Below are 22,341 nucleotides of genomic sequence, written 5' to 3' on the forward strand. Positions count from 1 at the left end.
TACACACAAAAGGAAGTGTCCAACAGCCTGACAAGGTCAACATGTTATAACCCTGAAAGTTATGGAGGAACATTGGCTCATACACAGAAATATACACGGGACTCTTACAAAGGACAACAATAATCGAAAGTCCTTCATTTTTATGAAAGTATAAGTGAATGACTATGGTTTGTTTTTGTTGAATATTTTGAACGTTTGAAACCAAACCAGAGAAAATGGTCTTTTTGATGAGTCAGTTTAGGATTTCAGACCATAAGAGTTTGTGTTTGGTTTTTTTCTTTTCCTTGTGATGATACCTTTTTAATGACTATCCATCAGTCTATAGAGGGAGCCATTGTAGTCTGATGATCGGCCACAGCTCCCCGGTGAGACTGGAGCCTGAAGCTCAACCTGCCCGGTTCACCGCCCCCACCGAGTCAGACTGTAAGAGCCGCATGTTCATCACAAGTGCAGTTTACACTCCGACAAAGATCCTGCAGACATCCACTGCACCGTGTGCACTATAAAGAAAGACCAGCCTGCCTCTCTCTCACACACAAACACACACACACCGGGATCGGCTGCTGAAGATTCACCGGGAAAAGCCTTTTCTTCTGCAGCAGGCGCCAGGAGAGCCGGAGATTTGCAGGTAATTGCAGGTACGTCGCCAAGGCAGCGCAGGATGGCTGCCGGAGCCGGTGCACACAGAACAGTGAGAGCTAAAAGTAAAACGTTTCTGGTGTCCTCTGCACGTTTTAAAGGAATAGTCCGGTAACAAGTGTCAGTGTGTTAAACCGAGGCGGGGATGAGCGGGACGGGCTCACTGGATATCTGAACAGCCTGTTGGGTCGGACTTGTGCTGTGCAAACAAATGCAGACTTTTAATCAACGAGAGCTCTGCACGGCTGATTAACTCCGTCATTTTTCCTGACACTGACTGACACTCTAGGACATGTTTACGCACGATCTTTACGCGTATTACGCACTAAATCCTTTTGGAGAGAAACAGCAGAAAAACACTTGAGTGTAGTCGCAGATTTGGCTGGGGCGGTGCCAACACAAACATCGCGCCAGCAGCGGGAGAAGTTGGGACTCGTTAAGCAATGCCATCAGTGATGTAATACCTGGTATTAAAACTTGTAGATTTGTCAACCCCCCCCCCCAGAAAAAAAAGATCCTGTGTGCTCTATCCAGTTGCTTCCTCTGCATCTCGTTACAGTGTCCCTCCAACGTTTGTCAGACATGCTGAGCATCTGCGTGTGTCTGTGTGCGCTTTTTACGCATGTTCTCTGTCAGGAGGCTGAGGAGCCCATCTCCTACACAGTAAGTCAGTTTTACCTCAGCGCTCATCTGTCTGTTTCAGACGCTGCATGCTTTGATTTGATGGCTGTTTGAATAATATGTTGTTACACTACAGGCCAATAAAATGTGTATGATTTCATGGTAGTCCTTATTCGTCCTCAGTGCACAGAAGGCTATGAGTATGACAGAGTCCGAGAGCAGTGCAGAGGTGAGAAAAGACTCTTTGCCTTAAATGTTAAGTCTTGGTTGCGCAGCATTTAATGCACAATGAGTTTAATTCTGATATTCATTTTCCCTTTTTTCAGTTAAGCTTTGTATATTTTATGACTACAAAGCTACTGAAAAAAAAATCTTATCTCAAATATCTCCATGCCGTTCTTTCTTCTGTCTGTCAGACATCGATGAGTGTGCTTTGTTCAGTGATGCCTGCAAAGGAGGGATGCAGTGTATCAACCATTTTGGTGGATACCTCTGCCTCCCCAAAAGTGCTATCATCTATACCAGTACGGAGGGCGAGCAGGTGCTGCAGCCAGAGCCCATGCATCCCATCCCACCGAGCCAGCCTCAGCCCCCATTCGTGTCTTCCAGTGGCTCCAGAGGCTCTCAGTCCAACTGGGCCACTCGCTGTCTGGCCGGATTCACTGCAGATGAGCAGAACGTCTGCAGAGGTGAGTTCAGCTACCTTAGAGTTTTTTATTTTTTTCTTCAGCTGTAACATCCTATGTTACAGTTACAGTACAATCACTTCACACCAACACAGACACTTCCTCTTATCTCAGCCAGTGGTGCTGATATGGTGCTTGGTGGTAGCCACACTTTAATTGTTAGAAGTTTTTTATTTATCTTCCGCTATATTAAATATGTTTTTGGCCGCCTTGAAACACATCCTATCCGGAACACGTGGTTGTACTGCAGTATACCGGCAGAGTCCCCAGTTGAGATACTGAGAAGTGTTTCTACTTTCCAGAATATCAGTAGTATGTTTTTGTTGCCCTCTGCATCGCTGCCTGGAGGAATGTGTCTCAATGAGTGGAGCTACGTAGGTATTTGATAATTACTTGCTAATGACTTTGGTGGCTCAACAAGCAGAACTCCAGAGATGAACTGTTCATGTTCATCATTCCATCTGACAGTCATCAACAGCTAAACCACCCATAGTTGCCAGATGTGCTTCTAAACTCTTTGGTAGCTCACAGTTTGATGTTTTTGGCCAGAGTTCAATCTCTACTGAGAATATTTCTTTTTTTTTTTTTAAGTTCTCGTTTCAGGTTTCGAAGTCTTCTGCCTCCAGGGCAAATGATGGACACTTTATGGCAAGCTCTGTGCTCACATACACCTCCAGTAAATATCCTGGGCCTTGACAGACTTGTGATTTTGGTAGCTGTGGAACTCTGTGTGTGTGATCCTGTGTTACAGTTAGACTCTTTGATCATCTCGAGTGGTCTAAAGATTCATTCTTTGTCTCGCAAACACACACACACACACACACCCACACACCCACATACACAGACATATGGTGGTGACCAGATGTTCATAGCTGCACCTGAGAGAGAGACATATCCATAACCTCTGATATCTTCTAGTTAGTCTGTGAGAGATCAGGGAGGGTAAATGTGCATATGTGGTGTAATGTGAGTCAAAGTGCATTAACATACGGTGCATGTGTTCAGTGGTTAGGGGGCGTGTGGTGAGTGGTTGTGCGGTTGGTCTTGTGGTGACACAACTCCAGTGAAAGTACCAGATTTGATTTTGCACCCGGGGCCACGATATGTGTGAAGTGTTTTATATGTTTCTCTGATTTGGAACCCAATTAGGTTTTATTAGAGTGTAAAACATGGCAGTATATCAGCTACAGTTACCACATAAGCAGGCTGGCATAAGTGTAATGCTTAGTCATTCACTGGTGTGCTGCTCCAGTGCGTGCACTAAACAAAGATAGGCTGTTGCTGTCAGTGTTGTTGCTTTGAAAAGGCTGGAGCTTGAACTGGAAAGCATCTCGTGCTGGTATGTGGGTGTATATTTCTGTTGGTGTAGTGATTTAATCTTTGTTTACATCAGTTTCTGGTTTCTCTGTCATTACCTTTAACTTCCTACAATGTGCCAATTGTTCTTGGATGCAGATTTGTCGTTTCTTTTTTTTTCCTCCTTTGTTCCACAGTGACTGTTTTGTATCGTATCTTGCTAGCGAAGGAATTCCCATTAGCGTTCAATGGGGGGAAACCTCAGTGTATCAAATAGCGCTTACATCAGGCTCCTTTCCCTGCTAACTCACCACTCTGTGGAGGAAACCCAGGGTGCCGAGTCAGGTAGGGCAAAAGGAAAGATGAAAGGCTGACACTGACTAAATAACCACAGAAGTACCGGAGCACTGACCAAGCCAGGACCAACGCCATGGGTTGCTCTGATGCTGAGCCGTGTTGGTGATTTACTGCTGAGTGTGTAGCAGTAATAGTAGAGAGATCAGCTAAAAGGTCTGCACAAAATGAAGCCAATTTTCCAAAGCACAACTTAAAATGTTCAAAAACGTTTCTAAAACAAAATTTCCTCTCCTAAGTGCACTATTCTTTATGATGATTAAAAGTGAAACAAACCAAAACAAAATTACATAATACAGTTCTCTCTGATGTTTTTCCTGTTAAATGTAGCTTTAATATTCGTTCCCATGTGGATAAACTATTGCAATTAAAGCAAATATAGGATAATAAAGCCTTTGGCCTTGAGTGTGAACTCAAGCCTAAGTGTATGTTGTTGTAGTGACACATAAGGGAAGCTGGTTTCTTACTGCAGCTCGGCCACACAGTGAAACTAAGAACCTTTAATGTAAATGTGACAGCTTAATGATGCCCAGCATTTCCACGACCTCCCCCACCCTCCAAAAATACACACACATACATGCTGTGTTTAGCACCAGGAGATGCGTACAAGTGGCTTGTTGTACTCATGTGTACTCATATTCTCTCACTCTTGTTTTCATCAGAGGTGAGCTCACTTCCTCTCTGAAATGAAGGCTGTCCATCAGAAGTGGTGGAATCGGTCATTAAACCTGATGAAAAGTGGAGAGCGGTTGTTTTATGATTCTCATTTACAGTTAAGTACTGTTAAGCAGAAATACTATCTTAGCTGTGCATTCAGTCGCTAAAGAGGTGGTAAATATCATGTTTTAGACCCTGTCTGATCGGTTGTTCTCCTCACAGGTCGTCAGTTTAGCTTTATGTTTCATCTCTAAATTGGCTCTTGCAGTAAGGGACATGAAAGGACATGCCACTCCTGTTTACCTGTCTGGTTTCCTGAGGTCATGTAGGCCACATTACCGCGCACATGCCTGACTAATTTCAGCGCAGTCTGGACGCTCTTCACCTGCAGTGGCTGGAAATCTTTCCTAAGTATGTTCTATGAAGGCCGGTAAGCCCTCTGTGACAGAGAACTTGTGTACTTTTCCGAACAAGGCCAAGTGCATGCAATAACATTTTTCCATGCAGATGCAATGCACTTGGGAGGAATATCTCTGGAATGTCAGTGGTGGTTGTTTTTTCCGTTTGTTCCCATCTTTTGTGATGGTAGGAATTACTCACCACCTTGACAGATAAGCATCGGATCGATCTGCGAAGAGCAGGAATGCAGAGAGCAGAACGAGTGCACAGAGAGCCCGGCGGTCGCAAAGCACAACGTGGCTCTGCCAGCAGACCTCATGGTTTGACCTTTGCAGTTTCAACTTTACAGCCCTCTTTGTTGTTGTCTCATCCCCACATTTGCATTTAAAGAAACAGGCCCCAGAGAGAGAGCATACTGCTGTTTTTCACACACCATCTTAAAAGCGGATACACAAAGAGCGATAACAGTTCTTCCGGAAATTCCTTCATATGTTATCTTGCTCATGTTTGTTTTTCCTCAACATCCATCAAAGATAAGCAACACAGATTTAGAAAATCCGTTCCAAAGACTTCAGTACTGAAGTGAACATGATACAGAATACACAGGATGTTCAAATAAAACATTGCATTGATTTTGTTGCTCAAGGGGAGGAAGTGGGATCAAACAGAAAGCCGCTGCTTCCAGAAAACTGACCCACTTTATTTAGGACGACTTAGACACGACACCTGAGGCACGCCTTTGTGGCTGCCGACCCTCCTATTACCAGCTAAGCTCCTTTCTTCCACCTGTTCCTTCTTCCTGGTGCCCTGTGATTTAACTGTCCAACTCACTGCACCTGTTACACTGCAGCTTCAGCTGGAGCAGCCAGCGTTTCATCTTCTGCCTGTGAAGTGGAGATGTTTTCCAGGAATTACAGTGGTGGTTGATGCGTCAGCTCACCACTTTGGTCCCAATTCAAACAACAACAGTTTGTTCTTCAAATGGAATACCATTAACTTCTATTATTTGGCAATGTTTCTATTCTTTCTTTTTGCTGCAAAGACCTACAAAAACCATCAATATTTCCAACAGCGTGCTTACGGCATTATTTTGCATATTTTCTAACTGCACTGTTAGTGTGAGCACGTTAGCATGCTGACATTAGCATTTAGTCCAGTGCACCACTGAGCCAAGGACAGACTTATATATTAATACATAGCTCATTACTTTGTCAGTGCAATCTATTTAATCTCCTTATTGGTTCCTATTATTATTATTTGTTCAATATTTTTTTTGTTTCTTATGGAATATTTGATTTTCCATGAAATTACCCAAACCGTGATGTCATTGCATACATTATTCACCAAAGATCACTGACAAGTTTTTTATTCCTGTTAAATATCCTGGCCAATATCTAGGTAATATTTTTTGGGGTAATTTTTAGGTTTCAACATTATAGAGATTTCAGGCTTTTTAAACTCACTTTCCATTTGTAAATTGTCCCAGAACCCTGCAGAACTTGAAACCAAGATGTCAAAAGAGAAGCTACTGCAATTACAACAACTCCAGCAACTAAATTAACACATTACATGAGAAATAAATCTTCGAGCCCTCCTGTGTTTTAATACTTCCTAATGCTGCCAGAAAGGTCTCTCGTTCCATCTTGCGTGCAGCCTGACTTTTAGCTCGTGCAGTCTTGCTGTTCAGTGTGCTGTTACTGCTTGTGGTCGGCTGCTGTCGTTGATGTGGTGGCAGAGAAGGAAGCTGCTTTTTCGTGCCTCCTCTGTGTAAGTGCTTAATGTTATAGTTAGTATTGTCCCAGAGGTCGATGACTGCCCAACGGCCAGCTGCTTCCTCCTCTGATGTGCTTAAATGTGTTGATCTTTCCGTTTACCTCATAATGGAAAGGGACACGGGGCAGCTATAAATCACTGTTGCATTCAGCTGGGTGACACACATGCGAATGCAGAATTTGTGTGTCTTACCCTCTTTTCTCCTTATCCTGATCCTTGTTATTGCAGTGATGTGTTGGCCGTATTTCGGCATCCCTGTTTACAGTTTCATTCCAGTGATGCCACAAATGTTCTATGAAGGCTGTAAATAGCTGCAGCCCGACTTTGAACAGCGTGACTGATCGTTTTCAGCTTGAATAGCAGGAGAGTTACTCTGCAATTTTATTTTTTATTTTTTTACTTTTTTTTTTTTTCAGTGTAACAGGAAGGATTATTATCTTTCGGGAATGTAGCTGGCACACAGGACGGATTTTCAAGAACGTCAAGACTCTGCCCGACCTTTAGAAGAGTGTGGAACAAACTCACAAATCAGTTAGTAAGTGTCAACACGACTAAAACTCCTGTTCCTCCTGAACAATGAGAGCGATGAGAGGGGAATCTTGGGAGTGGTGCGAATAGCCGGTGCATGAAAATATTTCATGCCCTAATACAGATGGAAATCCACGGAAAATGAAGTTTGAGTATCTTGAATTCTTTGATTTCTTATCTGCTTTGTGTTTGGGCTTGCATTGAAAGGGAATCACTACCACTCCCATTTGTCCTGAGGTCATGTTCAAGTCAATGATGGCTGCATTTCACACTGCATTGCAGAGAGAATTATACAAAAATGAAACAACATGCAGCGTGCTGCTTGCCAGGAGGGGTCATATGAAGGTGTCTGAGGTTAAGCAAAACCAATTGCTCAGGGGCTGGTGTATGACATGCTGATAAATTTTACGCTGTGAAATTTTATGGGCTATTAACATTGCACATCTTGCCCCCTGCTTTCCCAAAGATTGAATTATCCAATAATCAGAGGGAAACAGAGAGGCTGTCCAACAGCAGGATGGCTCCAACTGTTCTTTGGAACGGCTCCTGCTTTCCATAGCAGTGGTTCAGTGAAAACAAGACTAAATGCTCTCAAGTGATAATTACAACAAGCCCTATCATGTCAGTATAAATCTGGAGCAAATAACACATTGTTCTGAAACCAGGCCAAACAATATTTAGTTTTCATTTTGGACAAACATGTTTGTTTGGGGTTTTTTGTTTGTTTGTTTGTTTGTTTCTTTTTGTTTTGTTCATAATTCATATGCACACACTTACAAACACCATGCACACATATTACACATGCATCTCTTCACGGTACATCGCACAGTTCTATAAAGCATCATTGCAAAAAGAGCCATTTAATGTTCAGGCACCTTAAACTGGACCTCCAGTACACACACACATACCCACTCATCTGAACACACGCACACATTCTTTGAGCTGCCGCCCTCCCCGTTACTCCCCCAGCTCCCGAAAGGCATTTAGAATTAATCTCCCTAAAAAGCAAGGAGTTTTTAACTCTGACATCACATATGCACACTCGGTTGTAAATCTAACTTCAAATCTGAAAGAGCCCCTTTTTTTTCCTTTAAAAAAATAAAACCCCCACCCTTTTTCCTCATTCTTCCCTCCCACCTCTTCCACTGATGGCCTTATCTCTCCCCGTGATGTTACAGCGGGCAGTAGAAGAAACTTGGAAGTTGTGTTAAATAATTTTTTTGGAGGAAAAAAAAGAAACAAAGTGACCTCACTTTGCCTTGCATGCTCACATTATCACATTTGATGGCGTGTTGCAGTAAAATGTGTTTTCCTGTCAAAACTATAAGAACTGCACTGTATGTGACCCAAGAGTCAGCTAGTGTAAGATGCTGTCCCAGCACCCCCCCCCCCCCCCCCCGCATGAACACTTACACACACACACACACACACACACACACAAGTGGACACAGACTTTTGTGTAACTTTGTGCTGGCAGCTGCTTAAAGCTTTAGTGACAAAGTAACAGTTACCACAAGATATTCCCGTGAATTAACTTTTGGGTTGAGTTCAACACATATGCTTTTGTTTAGAGCTCTCTGAGCGCTCTCGGAGGGAGCAAGGAAGACTCTGACTTTCCTGTACACACAACTTCTTAGGAAGCATCAGTGCAGTGACACAATTTACTGTCATGTAGTTAGGGCTCAGGGGTTCTACACCTTATGCAGGAAAATGTTGGAACGTGACCCAGCTGGAGATGCCTGGCCTTTACCTGAGTAATATTTTAAGCAGTCTTTCAGTTCGCCAAGGCCACACAAGAGAAGGTCAAATCAACAGATTGTCCACTGCGAGCTTCCTTACTCCATCAGGGAAATCTCTTCCAACTTTGGCTCTGCTAGGTAAAAATTTAAATGAGTCCACAGTTTAGATTTATGACTAAGTGCCTTAAAATATGTGACACCTTGTGAGCAGTATTAATGAGCCCATTAATCCTAAACTAACATGGTAACCAAAGTAATGTATGGCAAGGTTGCCTAATATAGGTTTCTGTCATGAAGGCAATAAAGTTTCACTGGCATCTTAGTTTTTGGTCTATGAAAGCTTCAATAGACAGGATTTTATTCTTTCAGGACTCAGACTGTTTTTTAATTTACTGCAATAAGGCCGGGCATTTCCAGTCTCAATGAATCACCAAATACCTCCAGGAAGTAGGTGTGCCTGTGATTCACAGTGGCTTCATCCCGAATTCTGACTGGTTGTGTCTCCTGTCTAAGTCTGTGTTAACATCCATCCCGGTATTTTACTTTGTGCAGGCAAGATTTCATATTATATTTGTACTGTCTCACAAACACATGCAACCTGTTCAGCCTGCTCAAGTCTCTGCAAATCATGCAAGGACAGACACCGTTGAGTTTGGATGCACTGGCTTATCTGTAGCTATTCAAACCACAATATAGTGGTTATATTATATACATCCAGCCAGGGTAGATCGTCTGACCCAAAAGCTCTTCCCATGTTCTACCACCAGCAGTGACTGAACATTAACTGAACACTGTTCAAATGTACGAAGCCATATCAGAGCGTAGATTCTCTGGGACAGCACTGCTTTTATCTTTTATCTGTATGTAATTCGCACCTGATGTCTCTCAGGTGTCCTCAGAGACGCTCTGGGTTTGCCTCTAACGTACCGAGCTCCTATCACCATGCTGCTGTAGAGAAGAGCACATTGCAGCCCTCATTCTCTTTCCATCATTTGAGGTGTGAAGACAGCTCACCTTCTGTCCAACTTTTGTTGCGTGGGCTTAAACTCAGCAAATAAAGCTAAATTCTCAACAGCTCCAGTTCCTCTTGATCATCACATGAACCATTTCCAGGCAGATATCAGTTGAAGATATCTGTGAGGTTTGATCATGGTGGGTGTCTTTTTATAGGGTTGCCATAATTACATTTACTTTTATTTATTTATTTTTTTGATTACATCCATTGCAACTAAATCCTGCAGGAGTGTTAATGTCGCCATGTCTGTTAAGTCAGTTTAGTCAGTGAGGGAGGACAGAGATGATTTCCAGTCTTCTTCCAGTCAGGTTCTTCTGTTTACCGCACCCATAGCTGTCACATCACAATGCAGTAAGAGTAAAACGGTAACCCCTCCTTTCCCGTGTGTCTGTGTGGTATTGAGGATAACTGTCTGTCATGCTCCTAAACTGATTCCCACTGGCTGTCTGCATATGATGGGTTGGGTCAGACCACCCACAAGGACTGCTGGTGGGCCTGAAGGGATGAGAGTATACAGTATTGGCACATTTGTGTGTGTGTGTGTGTTGGGAGGTGGGGGGCATAGCATTTCAGTATAAAATTGAGTGTAGCTATAATGAGAAAAGTGTTTTTTGAAAAGACTCTGGCTCCACATAAACCAAAATTAAGACCCTGTTTGTGGGAGAATCTTTCCACTGATGTGTCATATATTCAAGCCCAAACTCGGAGGGGAAAAAGAAAACTTTCTTCTTTTTTTTTTTCAGGTCTAACCAGTCCAACAAAACGTTGACAGAAACCACTTACTGTATATACAGTGCCACTTATTTCAAACATTCTGGTCAACTTTAAAATCAGAGTTGCACTTCTTAAATCATGTTTATCATTAAGTCAGCGTCAGCTGTAATTCTGCTTAGTTTACCTTCAAGACAAATTACACTTCAGTAAAAATGGTTTGAGTTGATTTGAGAAATGCAGCATCTTTCTGGCGGGAGCTTTGTGTTTTTAAGCCTTTTATACTAACATGGCACTACTCCTTATTGTGTTATATAACTTACTAATGATGGTTGAGGGATGGAAAAGTGGATGCATTTGGATCTGTGTGCTTTTGGCCTGATGGAGGTCTGTTGAGAGAGAGAAAAGTGTTATGGTCAAAAGCATATGACTTATCAGTTGAGTTCTTTCTCCCTCTCCTGCACACGTACACACATACACACACACACACACAAACACAGACTTCCCCTTTCAAAAAGCTGTCCTGTTAGTAGAAGATATGATCTGTGTTTTCCCCTTCACCCGGAGCTGCTGAATAAAAGCCCCCTTTATTTAATCGCCTGCTCTCTGTGTGAACATGTGTGTATATGCCCATGTGTGTGATGTGACGGTGTCAGTGATCACAGATTTTTCAGTTTGTGGACCAAAGTTCACAGATCACAGAGAGAATATAGTCCAGACATGTTGCCTTTCTTTGTCTGCCATGTGTGCGTGCGTGCAGTGAGCATTATGTTTTGTGCAGCTTCTCCTGAGTGTCTTTGAGCATTTCCTTGTGTTTTATTGCAGACATAGATGAATGTGCGACAGGTAGACACACTTGTGGCCCCGAACAAACATGCTACAACACAAGAGGCTCCTACACCTGCCAGTGTCCTCCAGGCTACCAGAGGAGTGGAGACCACTGTGTAGGTGAGTCATTGTCATTTGCAGATGCAAAACACTCTTCCTGAGAAGGAAGTGCTTTCAAGAGCTGCTGTTTGCGACGCGTTTGTGTTTCAGACAGAGATGAGTGTGCCTTGACCCACTACTGTATGCACAGATGTGTGAACACCCAAGGATCGTACTACTGTGAGTGCAACGCAGGTCACAAGTTGGCCAGCAACAACCACAGCTGTGTTGGTAAGTTGCCTTACTCAGATGCGATGTGTGTGTTTGTGTATTCAGCATCGAATTATGAAAACATTTTGCTTCAGTGCTTTGTTATTCAGAGGCAGACTACCCAATCCACTCAATCCAAGCAGTTGCCAGGCTGCCTTAATATTTTCGAGTGCTTGTTGCTACGTGCAAGCTCAATGCAAATCCACAATAATAATAATTACCTTTATTTATACTTAACTTTCTAAAATGCGGTTACAGTTCTTTACCAGAAATCAAGTAGAGTAAAACCCCACACAATGCCAACAAGTGAAAGGAAACAAAAGAGCATTTATGAGTACTGTTAATAAAAATGCATTGAATAGAAGTGAGTCAGTAAAGTTAAAATTAAGTAGATGGTTTGAGATTAAGTGGAATAACTCAGCAGAGTCTAGTTCTGGTGTTTCTCTGGTTCACCAGTTGTCTGTGGATGCAGATATTTTGAGGTCAGGAATGACTTTAACAAAATAAATGGTGCCAAAGCTGTTGCTCTGAATGCCTGGAGGGTCAGAGCTATCATGAGATGGAAACCACACACACTCTGCCACTGAAGTCAAAGGTACTGTGTTAGGAAGCTGTTTATCTCTGAAACATATTTAGAAATCTATCACAACTCATGACTGGTTCCCAGCTGTGCTGCAACAGCACGTGAGTGTCTCTCTGTCACCTTTTGACCTACAGTGTGGTACAGCTTCCTTAAGGGAAATGAAGGAGCCAGTTACAACCCGTATTATATCCTTAAGCCTGTTTTTGTTCCAGATGTGAATGAGTGTGATGTGCAGAGTCCCTGTCAGCACCACTGCTATAACCTGATCGGCTCCTTCCTCTGCCAGTGTGACCAGGGCTACGAGTTGGCACAAGACATGGTCTCCTGCCAAGGTGGGCATGCATCACACGTCCACACAGAAACGCACACATGCACAAATGTACCCGCATACATTTGTAGAAAGAGGACCAGTCAAAAGCTTTCTTTGGGAAAGTGTGTCCAAACCTGGGACTGATACTGTATGTACAGCAGCAGTTAAGCACTCATGACATTCCCATTTTTCAAAATGCACTGCTCATCCTGTGTGCGTGCGTGTGTGTGTGTGTGTGTGTGCATATTTTCTGTACAGATATTGATGAATGTAGCTTTTCCAGCTACATGTGTCAGTACCAGTGTATTAACAGCCCAGGAAGTTACTCCTGTGAATGTCCAGAGGGATATCAGCTCCAGGGGAACAGGTTGTGTCAAGGTACTGCAGTCCTTCTTTTTCCCTCCCCTCTCCTTTTCTATCAGTCATTATTTTTTTAATCCCTTAGTTTATTTATTTATCGATCTTACCCTCCTCTCTGTTTTTACACAAAACAAAGTTCCCAAGTGAGATCTCTTCTTCCCCTCCCTTCCTGCTTGCACTGGACTCTTTGAAGATAATTGTTAAGGGAAACTTGATCATTCCTGCTATCATCCACTATTCTACCTCGCGAGCAGGAATGAAATCCACTCTCAACCGGTACTGTCGTGGAAAGAATGCAGGGGTTAGGCAACACAAACACAGCAACTTTGTGTTGCCCTACTAAGCCACCTCTGTGAATTTATATGCATGATGTTGGTTTCTTGAAGTGGATTTATTTGAAGCGCCGCCGTTCTCCCACAGGGTGAGCTGTTATTTTTTCCTCTCCCCCTCAGTCAGGTGCAGGCTTAATAGGGGGAGCCATGAATCCGGCCTGTTGTGTCAGGGGGACCTTTTGGTGATGAATCCAGGTTGCTGTGCCAGAAATATCCCTGCGGTTTGGGGCACGTTTGATGGGGCTATTTTTATGGTGCAGCAGGGAAAGAGCTGCAGTTAGGCCTTGGAGAGGTTGCATCGGGGGCTTCCCTGTTGCGTTTCCTTCCATCTTCCCAGCTGCTGGAAGCTACCACACTAAGATATCATTCCCAAATTGTATGTGTTCTGAACTTTGACTGTGTTTTCACAGCTCACTTTCATGAAGCGTGTCGAGTTTGTGTGTGTTTTGGAAGAAGAGGATAGTAGCATTGTCATCCAGCTATTTTTGACCATTCAATACTTTCTCTCGCTCTCTCTCTCTCTCTCTCGCTCGCTCTCTCTGTCACTCTGCCAATCACCAGACATAAATGAATGTGAGACAGGGACCCATAACTGCCAAGATGATGAAATGTGCTGGAACTATTATGGAGGCTTCCGCTGCTATCCCAGAAACCCATGCGAAGCACCTTATGCCAAAACTTCTGAAAAGTCAGTAAACATCATTCAGTTTTCTGTTTCGCGATCATCAGTTCATTTCACATGAGCTGACAAATTTGTGCGTTTGCAGTCGCTGTATCTGCCGCTCCCAGGCTGAGTGCCAGGGTCTCCCACCGTCAATTGTCTACAAATACATGAGCATCCAGGCTGACCGCACTGTGCCAGCAGACATCTTCCAGATTCAGGCCACCAACATCTTCGCCAACACACACAACACCTTCAGGATCAAAGCTGGCAATGAGGGAGGAGAATTTTTCTTGCGGGTAAGGGTCAATGGCAATCTTTTTTTTTTCTGGCTGGGAGAGGCTGGAAGAAGGTGATGATCGGCAAATTAAAAGTAAACTGCTGTTGTCGTGATGCCCATGAAAGTACTCACATTTTCTCCCTGTTATCTCCCTGACTCCATCTTCCACTACTGTCCACCTTGCTATTTTAATTGCAATTATGTCATAGTTACGCCAAGATATTAGATGCTTGAAGCAAATGAGATTGTGTCAACAGCTATGCTGTGTCACTGTGCACGTATGCAGAGAGCCAAACTTAATAATGAGCGACGCTGACTAGCTCACATTCACAATGCAAACCTGTTGATGCTCACCGTGATGAGGCTCTTTGTTCAGCTTGTTATCATGGAGCATTTGTTTGTCAGGGCAGATTGGACTGCCATTAGTTTTAAATGAGTAAACCAAAGTTTTGAACAAAATAAAGCTTTCACTTGGCACCAGTTCGGTTGACCAAAGTTACTATGTATTTGTGCACCAGTTTTAATGGTAAGCAAATCAATAATCGTTCAGAGCTAACTAGGAGCAAAGGCAACAATTCTGGCATAGCCAAAATCGGTTGCATTCATCTTGTCGGGATGTACCACATTTGATAACAATATGTCGAAATGCTGTCAACTTATTTCCGTCTGGACCAAAGTGGTGGACTGGTCAATGGTAAAAAAAATTGTATAATAAATCTGTTTTCACATGCTTGCAAATTAACTGTAACCGATCATTTTTGCAGCGTTCCAGCAATGTGAGCGCCATGCTGGTGTTAACCAAGCCTCTGTCAGGCCCTAAGGAGTACATTGTGGACCTGGAGATGATCACTCACCATCTGACCATGAACTACCGCTCCAGCTCACTGCTGCGGCTCACCATCATAGTTGGGCCCTATTCTTTCTGAGCACCACAACTCGCAGCAGCCTGCATACATCTGGTTCAGCAAACATAGCAGTGTAGCACAGCAGATGCCTGTATCAGCATAAAATACTGTACATTTTCACACAATACGTGCATACGGCATATAACATAGGTTCATACAGCAGCACGGCTGTTCCAGTAGGCTTGCTCAAAACACTCCATCTAACTCCATATAACCACGTGTGACCACTGGGCATGTTTTTTGGCTTTAAAGAATATGATGAAAGATTTTAGTGTCCTCAAATATCAGCCACTATTTCAACAACAGCATTGCCAGTGCAATTCGCAACTCACAGCAGTTGCCAAAAGGTGCTATATGCAGCATTTTCATCTGCAGTGTTTGTTGGCTACTCCCCTAAAGAACAGAGCAGTGCCACCCAGAAAAAGGCCCAGAGGATACACATCAACGACTGATCAAGGTTTCATGCAGCTTGACTTGCATTCAATTCTTTGTCCAGACCAGAACCGCTTGTAATCACCAGTTTGTGCATCAGTGAAGCAATCTGTTGTAAGAAAGAGAGGAAAAATCATATTTTCTATGTTAATGTACATTACAAATATCCAATATGAGCATCTTTTGATATTTAAAAATTTGTAAATCACAGCTTTTGTTGATACATGTTGTAGGGGTTAGTACTGCTGCGCCACACTATTCGTGCAAGTTTTCGTATAATTTTACTCATGAGTAATAATTTCCAGAGAAGTCCAGAACAGTTCAGAAGTGTAAAGGGAGGGTCTTCGCCTGTGAGTTGAGAGAGCACTAAACTTTGTATGACAACAGGCTTCATGCTTGTAGACTGTACTCACAGAAGTTAAGTTGTTTACATATCTAGGTAACAAATCTGTGTGTGAGTGAGTGAGAGAGAGAGAGTGTGTGTGTGTGTGTGTGTGTGTGTGTGTATGTGTGTATATGTGTGTGTGTGTGTGTGTGTGTGTGTGTCTGGCTTTGTGTTTGCATGCAGGCGAGTGAAAGTGTGAAACACACAGGGGAAAAGGGGAAAGAGTGAGAAAGAGCTTGTTCTCTGCCCCGGGTTCAGTGGATGTGGCTGAGCTGTTTGTGTTTCGTTGATGCCATCCTAACAGCATGGTAACAGAGGCAATAACAGAGATTTTTGAACTTGACAAACACGCACAGGAAATCACAGTTTTGTTTTTTTTTTTCGTAACACACTTCGGCCAACTGACCACTCATTGGTGCTGCGGTGATTCTCCAGAGGAACGTCTGAGCTCTCTGATGTCGGTCCCGGTCCAGAAGTCACAATGGCACCGGGTTGGCTTGCGTGATAAAAAATAATTACAGTGCTTTTGCCACGTAGCCAGTTCACGTGTGAAACAGAGGATTATTGAAGTGTTAATACAATGCCACCACACTTTTGGCAGAAAGAGAAATCTTTCAGTTCATGCTTTGACTCAACATGTCTGCTCTGGCTTATTGCTGAAACACTGTACACTGCAGACACACTGCACTGAAAACCGCAAAAAAAAAAAAAAAAAAGTCCAACGTGTTGTCACCACTCTGTAAGTGTAGAAAGTTATCCATCTCTGTCAAAAGTCTTTCGTGTGGTTTCAGCAGTGATCATGCCATAGTGCCTTAGAGGTAAAAAATAAATAAATAGATAACACTTATCAGTCATGCTGTCAAGACTGTTCATCATTGAGATGCCTTAATGTTTTTCTCTTCTATTTAAAATATATTTTTTCATATGTATCTTATATTGATTGTACTCTGAAGAGCAAAAGTTATATTGACGATGTTGAATAAAAAAATGACATAAATGATAAATGGGGCTGGATGTTTGTTTCTTATTTCCACAAGAGCAGAAAAACTGATCACAAGAAATGCTGTTCTGCTCTGCGTCTGTACCAAAGTGAACAAGATCTGACTTCACATACGGTGTAATGGAAAATGCAGCGGTTGTGTGAAATGCTCCACCGCTCTTCTCGTGCTTTTGGGAAAACGTGAGGATGATTTCATGTGAATGTAACAATGATAAATTCAGTGAACATCATGCTCTCACCATCATATCTATCTTGTTTAAACGGATCCAGAGGGGATGTAGTAATATAGTATGTTCAGTGCTGAGGGACAAATGCAAAGCCTCCACACACATGTATTTACATCTGAAATTGGTTGGGAGTGGTTTTATGGTAAGTTGTTACTCAATCATTCTGCTGTCTAGAGCTTTAGTCAGAGCAGCGCTGGGATGTGTAAGATGATACATGATGTGTCATTGTTCCCCTAACCCCATCTTCAGCTCCCCGCTCACTGGAACTGTGTTTTTGCTGTCCATGCATGATTCAACCCCCAGGAGAAAACATTGCTCACCCACTTTTTCTGTGACGCAATAATGCTCTGAACTTGTTTCTGATTAATATTCCACTCAGGTTAACAGTAAAGATAATTAACTTTATCTCCCTGCATACAGCTCTTCCATCCATTAATCACTGTTGAAGAAATTGATCAAAGCCAAAGTTACTGGCTGAATATCACAGAAATGAAGAAAAATGTGAAAGTTCAGGAAGTTGCATGTTTGTTACCCTCTGTCTCCCCCATTGCTACAGTATCCCGGTGATGCAATAATATAATCTAAACTTGTTTGGAATCAGATTTTTGGCATAGAGCTCCACTTAAGAGTCATCTATCCCACATGGCTCTCAGTATCAGGCAATGTTTTATAACACTATCAGTCAGTGAACGGCAGGCTGGTGGAAGTTACCACATCATTGGTATTCATAGTTTTTAGGATTTTATATCTGGAGACCATACTGAAGGCATGAGTGATACCCCCATTTATTGGAAAAACTGTTAGATTGTTTATAGTTTTGCTGGACTGCAACAGCAGGACCAGGCCTGCGATTACACATGTTATTGAGTGAGTGACTACAGTAAATTTAACGTGGCAAAAATGAGCAGCTAAAAACCGTGCATGAAAAGGTCAGGCCCTTCCACAGTAATGGGCCTAAAGGTCAGGCCCTGTTGCCTGGGGTCTACAACACCCCCCTAGTTTTGGACAAGGCATTTTTCCCCAGTTGGTATTTCAGCACTTATGCTCTTACCTTTTATTGTATTTTGCTGTATTTGGGATATTCATAAAAAACAGTTAGCCAAAAAAGAAAAAAACACTGCGGAGCCTAAAACAGTATTTAAGATGTAGAATTACATTAAGTCAGACATTCACTGGCTCCAGAGTTATCCAGGTTTAAGCTGGGGTGTAAATCATGTAACTGATGTTGAAACTCAGGTGATTAATCACTTCTCACTGGGAAAGGACTTCATAGTGTGCAATTACTTTGTGTTGTCCCCGGCCTGTTTTGAGCTCTTTGCACTGGAAGTCAGGGAGTGAGGTTTGAGCCGTTTCAATGGAGAGGGGGAGAGAGAAAGCGAGGGCATGAAGAGGTGAGAAATGAGTAGTTTATTGGATGGCATTTGAGATCGGAAAGACATAATGGTATGAGGTCACTTGTTAACACTGGCAAAAAGTGCCACATAAAGGTGGCATAACTGCACAAGAGCGTTCACAGGGCAACACACATACAGATGTGCATGCCACTCAAGAAATCCCCTGCCTAACAAGAACGCACACACATCAAACTAATTAGCAGAACCACCCATCCATTTCAGCATGTTTGTGTATGTAAATTGTGAACTCTGTTGGTTTGGTATACTGCTTGGTGCCACCGCATGTGGCTGTTGAACACACGCCAGGTTGTAAACACTCCCTGCCTGGTATCCAACCATAGATGTCGTTTCAATCATCCTTCAGACAGGCTGAAAAATAAATCCTGGAGGTCCATACCTGTGTGATTACATTCTGTAATTATAGTTTGGAGCAGTAACTCTGAGATGACTAAACGAGACGGGTCCTCAGGGTGTTGTGAATGTAATTATATCCTGACAATTAATAGGCCCGTTCCTCAGAAAAGAGTTTGTTATATGATGACGTACCTGACTGTTTTTAGCTCACCGGGGAAGCCTTTGAATTATGACATAATTACAAGGGAAAACATGATATACAAGGATGATAATTATCCTCAACTACAGTAACAGTAAAGGCTTTTTATGATACAAGTTCATATCAGGGAAAAACTTGACTGCTGGGTCAAACGAAGAAATATCATTTCAGGCCACAGCTACAGCATGTCTCTGAAGTGTGGCTTTATTAAAAGGAGGCTTGATCTATAGAACACACACAAACACATACTGTACATAAGTGGCAGAGAAGGTAAAGTCTAAAAGGCTGCAGAATGAATTAAAATACTCCACATTAAGAGAAGTGCATTTAGAAAAAGCCCACTGAGAGAAAATACATTGCTTTTTACATTTTTTCTGGAGTAAAACACTTGGGTGGACTATTTTTACGTAATGTTAGCTGGATGAATGTGCTTGATTGGAATCTTTCTCAATGTTTCAATATTTTAGTTTTGTTGCACGTTTTTGGGCAACGCAACTTTCACCTTTATCAAAATTTGCAAAATTCATCTTCTACCGAAATGATTTTGTTTTGTTCATTAATGTAAGCCCGTTTTGTTGCTTTTATCAGATACGGTTGAAGGTGCTGCTGACGGATTCAGGACTGATGGAAGGTCTTAGGAGCCAAAAGGGAATGCGAGGTAAGATATAAGGGAGAAGGTTCCTGCTGGATGAAGACTCCCCTGCACACATTAAACTCTCCTCAATGCCCAGCTGCAGTTCACTGTCAATGGAAATGTATTTATATTTTTTCAGGCCTGTCTTAAAGCAGTGGTCAGGTGCTCACATGAACACTGAAGCAAGTCGCACTTGCTGCAATCGTTCCTGTCACTCATATTATCGTTGTGGTATCTATTCCTAACATCATTTCAGTGATAAAGTGGTTAAGGGAGGGAATGGCAAGCAAGGCAATGTCCTCGCTCTGTGTGGAAATGTATTCAGAGGTTTATCTGAATACATTTTGAGATTTTCATTCACATGCTCCCAGTCCACTTCTATCTCTCCCACCCTGTCAGCTCACATCTGCCCTGGATTTTCAAGCCTTTTCATATTTTCCACTTCCCTGCCATCCCTCCCAGGGCAAGTTGGGTAAAATCTGGAGCAAGGGCGAGACAGAGAGAGAGAGTTACATGATGTGTGTGTAATGTATGTTGTGGTTATGGACACAAGCACATGCATGTGTGACAGTGATGAAGACAGCCAGGTGAGGGGAGGCCAAGGGTGGACACAGCTCTTGACGTGCCAGTCACTAATACTTTTCCTCAGGTTGAGGTGTGCTCAATGGGAGGGTGTGTTACTGCTGGAAAGCTCAGTAATGAACAGAGGGCTGGCTGGCTGCCTGATCGAATTCCACCACAGCCTCATATCTATCTTGCCTTCCAAAAATGTTCAGCATACCAGTGGGTTTTATTGACTTGTCAGAGCAGACAGCGGAGTGCAAGCTCTGCCTTGTAAGGTGTAGAGTTAACAGGTCTCTAAAGCAGGAATGTCTGATGATTACTTCTTTTTTTTATTTGTAACACTTTGTGTTTTTAGTTGAAACCCTGCCGCTGGCACTAGACTGGTGAGAGGTGGAAAAATTTCTTTTGACCTTATTGACCTTATTTTAATTTTTTTGATTTATGTATGGAAACTTTTAAGGACAATTATCCTTAACATATTAAGCTAAGCATATTAAACTGATTACATTAACTTTTTAAGGTGTTAGTTGTCTACTTTGTGATTTTCATTTGACCACCTATGTCTGGCTTATGCACAGACACTTTGTACAAATGAAGGTCTGAATACACAGATTAAGTTAATTTGAATTTGAGTTGAAATTAAAAAGTGATGATTAGCACAACAAATATGCTGGGGCACTGGTAACGAAAATCTTTTGTGTTTATCCAAACTTATCCGAAGCATTAATCATGTTGGGAAATGTTCCCTTCAAATTAATTAAGTGACAACTTTGATTTGTGTCTAATGTATTACCAAAACATTTGCACGACAGAGCATTTGTTTTCTGGAAAATAAATATCTGGCAATTTTCTAAAAACCCAGGGTGTCATTTAAAGAAATTATTTTCAATTTTTGCGATTAATACGTAACTAACCTTAGAATTAACAGTGATTTATTTCTCAGTAAAGTCTGAAACTTTATATTTTTTTTCCTGCCAAAGCTGTCTCGAGTTGTGGAAAACAACATCAATCCTATCTTTTATTTGCTTCTATTTCTATCGCTTCTTGTCTTTTACTGTAGTTAGGTGGGTTACGTATTTGCAGAATCATTTTGGAAAATAAAACTGAATGTACAAAAAAAAGTGGAGCTATGTGAAGTCTGATAAAATTGATTGTTGCTGTTTCCCATAAAATCTAGAAAAATGGATTTGTAGTCACATTTGTCCTGATGTTACACATTTTACACTATTTTTGTAAATAATTGCAACATATTTTTCTTGTGTTAAAAAAAGAAGATTACATGTAATTTTCACAACAACAAAATCGGGTTTTTGAAAATAATTTCAGAACAGCTGTAAATGTTAACCAATCTTCCAGGTTTCTCAGGCATTACTTGGTGATAATTTTTCTGAAAAATACATGCAAAAGTCTTGAATATGATGGAAATACACGAGAAGCACAAAATGGGGGTAAAGTGAGCATACAAAAATCTACAAAACATCTTCCTTTCCAAAGAAGCTGTTCAGGGCATTTCCCACACTTCTGCAGGATGTGTGCACACACCGACTGGAAAGCAACGGTTTGACTTTCACTGGTGAAACTGAGTCGGGCAAAAGGAGCTATGGTAAAGGGCCAATGCTGACAGATGCTACTCTGCTATCTGTCTCATAATGAGTTTAGCCTCTCCCCCCTTTTTCTGTCTCGAAGCTCTTTTCCCTCACCCTCTGTCCTGCAAATACAGTTAACTGCATGACCATCCACGATGAATGGCTGTTAACAGCTGCCTCTTTTTTGATGGTTGCCTGTAAGGGCATGTAATTGCATTTGGCCCAGGGTGTACATGCACTCATTAAACCACTGTCAGTGCCTATTACATTCCAAAGCAGTGCAGCTCAGGTACAGAATGCAAATATAAAAATGAGAAAAAGACCTCGGCTCAGTGCAAAACCACAAGAGGAAACTGAGTTAAATGGATTGTTCAAAGGTTAAATTTAACATTTCCACTCAAAAAAGTGATTGCCTCTAGTGAGCACAATAGATTTGAATTAAATTCACTGTGTAAATGTTTTCACACACACACACAAATGGGCAAAGGTTAACACATCTAAAATAGTTACCAAAGCACAGCCAAATATCTCACCATTAGTAACATTAGTAAAAGAGGATGTGCCTCGCTGAAATAATTTA

The 22,341-nt window shown here is 42.1% G+C and overlaps 1 protein-coding gene across 2 annotated transcripts; it reads left to right on the top strand.

Moving 5' to 3' along the window:
* Positions 1-429: 429 nt before the first annotated feature.
* Positions 430-16,547, top strand: efemp1 (EGF containing fibulin extracellular matrix protein 1). 2 transcript variants are annotated; one of them, XM_029521327.1, is made up of 11 exons: positions 430-638; positions 1,199-1,302; positions 1,444-1,489; positions 1,677-1,949; positions 11,244-11,366; positions 11,457-11,576; positions 12,351-12,470; positions 12,707-12,826; positions 13,702-13,828; positions 13,908-14,100; positions 14,846-16,547. In XM_029521327.1, exons 2-11 carry the CDS (start codon positions 1,222-1,224, stop codon positions 15,005-15,007), a joined length of 1,365 nt encoding a protein of 454 aa, XP_029377187.1. In that variant the 5' UTR covers positions 430-638; positions 1,199-1,221; the 3' UTR covers positions 15,008-16,547. The 2 variants fall into 2 exon arrangements, with proteins under 2 accessions (XP_029377187.1, XP_029377186.1); XM_029521326.1 differs by having other exon boundaries at positions 431-628.
* Positions 16,548-22,341: the final 5,794 nt, after the last annotated feature.

Source organism: Echeneis naucrates, chromosome 15, assembly GCF_900963305.1.
Source record: "Echeneis naucrates chromosome 15, fEcheNa1.1, whole genome shotgun sequence".
NCBI classification, from domain to species: Eukaryota; Metazoa; Chordata; class Actinopteri; order Carangiformes; family Echeneidae; genus Echeneis; species Echeneis naucrates.